Raw genomic sequence first — 6,929 nt, forward strand, 5'->3', positions numbered from 1 at the left:
ACGGAGAGAGAATTCACGGCAAGTCCATGCGCTGGCCCCAGAGAGCCGGTCCCCAAGGGAGCCGTGCCCCCTCAGGGACATGCACACGGGGGGGGTAAGAGCCGTCCGGTTAGCACAGAGAACTCAACGTTACCGGGGTCCAGCTACGCCGCACCCCCGGCATCTTGTCCCCAGTTCAGGCGTCTCCCATTCCAGCAGCCCAGACTTAACAAGCCTGCCTGGCGCTCTCAGCCATTTGGCTTCCTGCAGCTGCCTCCATCCGGCAGAACGCACTGTAACCGGGCCATTCCTCCCCGAATCACCACTTTTAAAGCGGGAGACTAATTCCACAGCCCCCTTTTAGTGACCACTTCCCTGTAGGCCTGCAGCTTCTTCTGCCACCAGTGCCGGTAATAACCCTGGCCAGGCCCTGGTGAGCTCTCCCAACTCCCAGACCCCTCCCCAGGGACCCCAGCCCCGATGCCCCCACAGAAGTCCATGAGGGTGGGGGATCAGCTGTCGCCATAAATCCCCCTCTGAGTGGTCATGAGATCCCCACACACTGTCAGCTTCAGCAGGGTGCGTGTTGAGGGGGAGCCAGGCCAGCGAAGCAGGGCTGCGGGTCGGGAGTGAGGGGTCACCAACAGAGCCCGGGGGACCCAGGGCCAGGCGAGCAGGGGCTGCGGGTCGGGAGTGAGGGCGCACAGCAGGCAGGGAGGGAGCCCGGGCCAGGCAAGCAGGGCTGCGGGTCGGGAGTGAGGGCACCAACAGAGCCGGGGGAAGCCCAGGGCCAGGGGAGCAGGGGCCGCAGGTCGGGAGTGAGGGGCACCAACAGAGCCGGGGGAGCCCAGGGCCAGGCGAGCAGGGGGCTGCGGGTCGGAGTGAGGGCACAGCAGGGCAGGGAGGGGAGCCCAGGGCCAGGCGAGCAGGGCGCCGAGGTCGGGAGGTGAGGGGCACAACAGAGCCGGGGGGAGCCCAGGGCAGGGAGCAGGGGGCTGCGGGTCGGGAGTGAGGGGCACCAGCAGGGCAGGGAGGGGAGCCCAGGGCCAGGCAGCAGGGGCTGCGGGTCGGGAGTGAGGGACCCAACAGAGCGGGGGGAGCCCAGGCCAGGGGAGCAGGGGGCGCGCAGGTCGGAGTGAGGGAGACAACAGGGAGGGGGAGCCCGGGCCGGGGAGCAGGGGGCTGCGGGTCGGGATAGAGGGCACCAGCAGGCAGGGGGGGAGCCCGGGCTGGCGAGCAGGGGGCTGCGGGTCGGGAGTGAGGGGCACCAGCAGGGCGGGGGGAGCAGAACCCCAAACCTCTGAGCCCCTTCAGGCCCCCCAGGGACGTGGCAGAGGGGGTGGGACTTGACCCTGCCTCTCAGCCAGGGGCTAGAAGCTGGACTGCAGTAGGGTGATCTGATTGGCTGGCTCCCCTCGCCCAGGTACGCCAACCTGTCTGGGCACAGACACGCCCACCCCTGACACCTGCCATTGGCCAGCCTTTGTTACCCACAATTCTTTGCTCTGCCACCCAATCCCCAATTCTTTTGGGCGGCCCAGACAAAGGCGACTCCGATTGGATGTCTCGTGTGAGGTTGATGTCTGATTGGCCAATGTGGGCAAAGGGGTGCCCAATGAGACCCCTTGGACAGGAGCGATGTTGGATTGGCTGCTTCTGAAGGCGTGTGAGTGATTGGCTATCAGGCAATGGTGAGAACAATTGGAAAGCTCAGCACAGACGACTGAGCCTGATGGCGCGCTCCTGCCTGCTGCACTGAATTATGCTAATGCTGTGTTCCGATGGCTGGCCACAGGGTTCTGCTCCACGTGATGGCTTCTGGGTGCCCCCAGGGGAGTGGGAGTAAACAGCACGTGCTGATTGGTCACGCATTAGCGGCCTGGGGTGGGTCGGATTGGCCCTCAACTGGGGTTCAGGCGGGTTCTTCCCTGCAGAATGAGAAGCAGTCACCGAACACACACCCCCAGCGCTAGATGCGGCACCTTTGGGGTGGGGCAGGGGGCTGGGTATACGTGGACCCCTCTGGGTGAGATGCGGCCACTTCTGGGGTGGGAGGGGGCTCGTTATAGACGGACCCCCTGGCTCTGAGATGCAGCACCTCTGGGGTGAGGCAGGAGGGCTGGTTATACGTGGACCTCCCTGGCACCAAGATGCAGCCACTCTGGCTGGGGCGCGGGGCTGGGAACATGGGGACCCATTCAAGCATTGTCTGTTTCCTGGAGGTTTAATGAATTGAACAGAGAGAAAGTGGCCTTTCCATCCTTCCCCACCCCGCACCACCCCAGGCCAGGGACCCCCCCCAACACACACACACCTGTTCCCACCCCAGGGACCTGCCAGCAGGAGTCAGAAATTCCCTGAACAGCTGAACCAGATTCCAGCCATTTCTCGCTTCACTTGTTTAGCTATTTTCCGAGCTTGGATGGGAGTGGTGCTGGGGGGGGGATGGGAAAGAAAGGTCCCTGAGAGGGGACAGAACCCAAGAGTCCGGGCTCCTGCCCTATTACCTGTGATGAGTTTGCTGCGTTCGGAAGCCTCGGTGGCTAGTGCGTACGCCAGGGTGATGACCCGGTGGCGGTCTCTCTCGAGGGGTGGGGGAGACCAGCCCCAGGGCCCACTGGTCTGGCCCCCCTTCAGTGGTGGCTCCGTGTGGGTCTGAGTCGGCTCTGGCCCAAGGTCGGAGGGGTGAGTCGGAAGAGGGAGCTGGAGGAGGAATTTTAGGAGGGGGAAGTGAACGTGGGAGAAGCTCCCTCCAGGAATCCGAGCTCTGGGGAGACCCACCCCACCCCGCTAGCCAGTACTGCCCCCCACAGCAGAACCCACCTTCTACCCAGGAGTCCTGGCTCCCAGCCCTTTGCTCTAACCACTAGACCCCACTCCTCTCCCAGAGCTGGGGAGAGAACCCAAGAGTCCTGGCTCCAAGCCCCCCTGCCCTGCTCTAACCCAGAGGGCCCCACACACACCCGCGCACAGCTAGGGAGAAAACCCAGGAATCCTTCTTTTCCCAGGGTGGGTGAGATATGGGCTTTACTGGGGGTTTGGGGACACAGTGGGTGTGGCCTCGGGACATGCCCCACCCCCTGGCAGCCGGTCAGCCCCTCCCCCGCAGGCTGCGTACCCACCCGGCTGGCGCTGGCCCGGAGCGAGCCCTGCTGGGAGCCCCAGGGGTTCGGCCTGCCCCTCCCCTGCTGCCTCTGGCCTTCCTGGTGCCGGCGCATCCGCTCCAGCTGCTCCTGGACGCTCATCCGGGCCCGGTGGGGACCAGGGGGGTCCATAGTGATCGCCTGGGAGGGGGAGAGAATGGCAGGGAGGGAACCCAGGCGTCCTGGCTCCCAGGTTTCCCCCCTCCCCCACTCTAACCACTCACCCACAATCCCCCCTCCCCCCTGAGCCAGGGAGAGAACCCAGGTGTCCTGGTTCCCAGCCCCCTGTGCTCTGACCACTAAACCCCACCCCTCTCCCAGAACTGGGGAGAGAACCCAGGAGTCCTGGCTCCCATCCCCCCTGCTCTGACCACTAGACCCCACTCCCCTCCAGAGCCAGGGAGAGAACCCAGGTGTCCGGGCTCCCACGCGCTGACCCCCAGGGGAAGTGGGGAGCCCAGCTACCTTGGCTGGCAGCTCCTCAGTTCTCTGCTCTTGGGGCTCCTGGGGGCCTGGGCTGGGGCTCTGGGGCGAGTGGGGGGTGGCTGGAAGCGAGCTGAGACCTGGGGGGGAGAAGCAAGGGTTAAAGAGGGGGCTAGAAAGGGAGACGAAGGGCGAATGCTGCCCCAGCCAGGCAGGGCACGGGGAGGGGTGGACCCACACCTGGTGCTGCGACATCCGTCTCCTGCAGGGGGCGCCCTCTGTCCAGCCCGGGGGACCCGGCCCCCTTTCTAGAGGGGCTCTGGGGGGGCCAGGAGCCCCAGGCGTCTCCCCTCGTTGCTCGGTCCTCTTCCCGGCCTCCAGCTGGCACAGCCTGAGGGGGAACAGAGAGAAACCCAGGGCCGGGCTAGTAGGGGCTGCGGGTCCGGAGTGAGAGGCACCGGCAGGGCTGGGGGAGCCCAGGGCTGGGCTAGCAGGGGGCTGCGGGTCAGGAGTGAGGGGCACCGGCAGGACTTGGCGGGACAGGGCCGGGCTAGCAGAGGCTGCGGGTCGGGAGTGAGGGGCACCGGCAGGGCTGGGCTGGCAGGGGCTGCGGGTCGGGAGTGAGGGGCACCGGCAGCACCGGTCCCTGATAGCCAGCCCCACCGCCCACGCCCCACAGGGCCGCATCCAGCACCGGGGTCACCGAATAGTCCACCCCCCGCCCCACCCAGAGAGGCCACATCCCAGCACCGGTTCCTCGAAAGCAGCCCGCCCCAACCACACAGGGCCGCAATCCCAGCGCCGGGTCCCCGAATAGCGAGCCTCCCACTCCATCCACCCCAGAGGGGCCCAATCCGGCGCCGGTCCCCAAATAGCCAGTCCTGCCCACCTCCAGAGGGGCCGCATCCCGGACACTGGTTCCACCGAATAGCGCCCACGCCCCACCCCCAAGGGGCCGCCATTCCGGCACTGGGTCCCCGAGAATAAGCCACCCCCGCCACCACCGGTCAGGAGGCCGCATCCATGGCACGGTCCCCGATAGCCAGTCCCTGGCGCCCACTCTCTCATATGGGGTCCGCATCCCGGCACCGCCGAATAGCCCCCCCGCCCCACCCGACAGGGGCCGCGATCCTGGCGCACATTCCCTGAATAGCCAGCCTCCCGCCCAACCCCAGAGGTGCCAGATCCGGCGCTGGGGTCCCCTAATAGCGCAGCCCCCCGCCACACCGGCCACAGGGCCGCATCCTGGACCGGGTCCCTGAATAGCCAGTCCCCCGCCCCAACCCAGAAGGCAGGGGTGGCTTCCAGGCCACCAAGCAACGCCAAAGCGAGTTGTGGGGCAAGCAAGCCAGGGCACTTTGCCGGTCATTCGAGGCCGCAGCAGGTTTCCTTTCGGCGGTTTTTGCCTGTGGAGGCCGCTGGTCCACCATGGCTCGCAGACGTCCCCCGCAGGCTTGTCGCGAAATCCGCAGGGACCGGGCACCCTCTCGCAGGCAAACCGCCAGCAGGCAGCTTGCCCCAGTGCTTGGTAGGCAGGCAATCCTTAAAGCTTGCCCCACATTCCGCAGAGGGGCCGCGTACGGCCCGTGTCCTGTGTAACCAGCCCCCCAGCCCATCCCAGAGGGCCGCGTCCCGGCCCCATGTGTCCTGGTAAACCACCCCAGCCCTCACCCCAGAGGGGCCCTGTCTGGCCGGTCCCCATATAACCGGTCCCATGCCCCACCCCAGAAGGGCCCGTCCCAGCCTGCTCCTGTGTACCAGCCCCCTGCCCTGCCTCAGAGGGGCCCCTCCCAGCCCTGTGTCCTGTGTACACAGCCCGCCGCCCCCCACCCCAGAGGGCCCAATCCCTGGCCACTGTGTAAACCAGCCCCCCGCCCCACCCCAGAGGAGGCCCAGCCCGGCCCTGTGTAAACCACTGTGAGTATTCCCGTTGCAGGATGCGACAGGGCTTGGGGAGATTCCCGCCCTCTAGAATAAACGACTGCTGACGCTCGCGGGAAAACGCTGAGGCTCAGATCCGACTGCTGCGGGACCCCCAGGTAAGTCACCCTGCTAGGCCGCACTCCATCTTGCCAGCTGGTCTGAGGGGATTGGCCTGGGGGACTACCCTGCCACATGATTCCTGTCTGGGATGATCACTCCAGCAAGTCCCTAAAGCACAACTTGCGGATTACAGCGGTGCTGCGGCCTGCGGGGAGCATGGATGGAGGCTCAAGTCGGGGTGCTTGGGCTGAGGGGGTGGGGGGCTGCAGATATGGGGTGATGGGTCTGCAGTGGAGTGAGGTGGGAGCCCTCAGCAGGGGGTGCTGGCTGAGGAGAGTGGGGCTCAGGCAGGGCACTGGCTGGCAGAGAGACGGGATGGGGTCTCATGGGGGAGTCTGGCTGCCGGGGTCCAAGCAGGGGGCTCTGGAGTGCAGGGGGCTGGGTGGGGGCTCAGTGGGGGGCGCTGGGCTCTGCAGATGAGCAGGCTGGGGCTGCTAGTGGGGGACTGGGCGCAGGGAGCAGGCTGGGGGCTCAGCGGGGCACTGGGCTGTGCAGGGAGCGGGCTGGGGCATCAGTGGGGGGGCTGGCTGCAGGGAGCAGGCGGGGACTCAGAGTGCTTGAGCGAGCGGCTGGGGGCTCGAGTGGGGGCTTGGCTGCGGAAGCTGGGGCAGGGGGCTCAGCAGGGGCACTGGGCGTGGCATGGGGTGGCGTGGGGGTCAGTAGGGGGGCGCTGGCTGCAGGGCGCAGGCTTTGGGGCTGCGCAGCGGGGCGCTGGCTGCAGGGGCTCGGGGGGCTAGTGGGGCCCCTCCCTCCCAGCTCTATGGCTTGTGGCAGCCTGGCTGAGAAAACGGGTCCGGGATCCTGGTCTTCTGGACGATGCTTCTGGCAGCAGGCGTGGAACCGTGGTAGATGTGCCGCAGTGGTGCTGGAGCGCCCTGACTGCCAATTATTGTCGGCTGCGTTGCCCTTTGCCCTCTGAGCAGGGGCCCGCCAGGCAGGAGCTGTGGATGATCGATGACATCACTTCGGGTTGGGGCGGCCTGCTCTACGCCCCCCTGACGCCCAGACAAGCCATGATGCTGGAGTGCAGTTCCCAGGTGTAGCTGGGGGAGCTGTGCTGCGTGGGGGGACAGTGGGCTATTCAGGGGCTGTTTGTGGGGGCAGGGTGGGGGCTATGAGAGTGCTGTGTATGGGGGTGGGCTATGGGGGCACTTGCTGTGGGGGCAGGACGGGGTGCGGGTCTCAGGGTGCTGTGGCGTGGGAGCAGGGTGGGCGCTATGGTAGGGCTGTAGCATGGGGAAGGGGGGGTATGGGGCACTGTGCTGATGGGGCAGGGGTGCTAGTGGGCCTGCTGCTTGGTGGGGGTGGGGGCGTCAGGCAGGAGCGGCTGTGGGTCGCTGA

General features: G+C 66.8%; 1 protein-coding gene across 1 annotated transcript in view; it reads right to left on the reverse strand.

Annotated features, from left to right (window-relative positions):
• Positions 1-6,929, reverse strand: part of LOC116840046 (uncharacterized) — a 16,902-nt gene that overhangs the window by 3,412 nt on the left and 6,561 nt on the right. Inside the window, 5 exon segments of the mRNA XM_032806413.2 lie at positions 2,487-2,592; positions 2,595-2,682; positions 3,102-3,263; positions 3,588-3,685; positions 3,786-3,936. Of these exon segments, the coding sequence (XP_032662304.2) occupies positions 2,487-2,592; positions 2,595-2,682; positions 3,102-3,263; positions 3,588-3,685; positions 3,786-3,936 (605 nt within the window).

Source organism: Chelonoidis abingdonii, chromosome 11 (genome assembly GCF_003597395.2).
Source record: "Chelonoidis abingdonii isolate Lonesome George chromosome 11, CheloAbing_2.0, whole genome shotgun sequence".
Classification (NCBI taxonomy): Eukaryota; Metazoa; Chordata; order Testudines; family Testudinidae; genus Chelonoidis; species Chelonoidis abingdonii.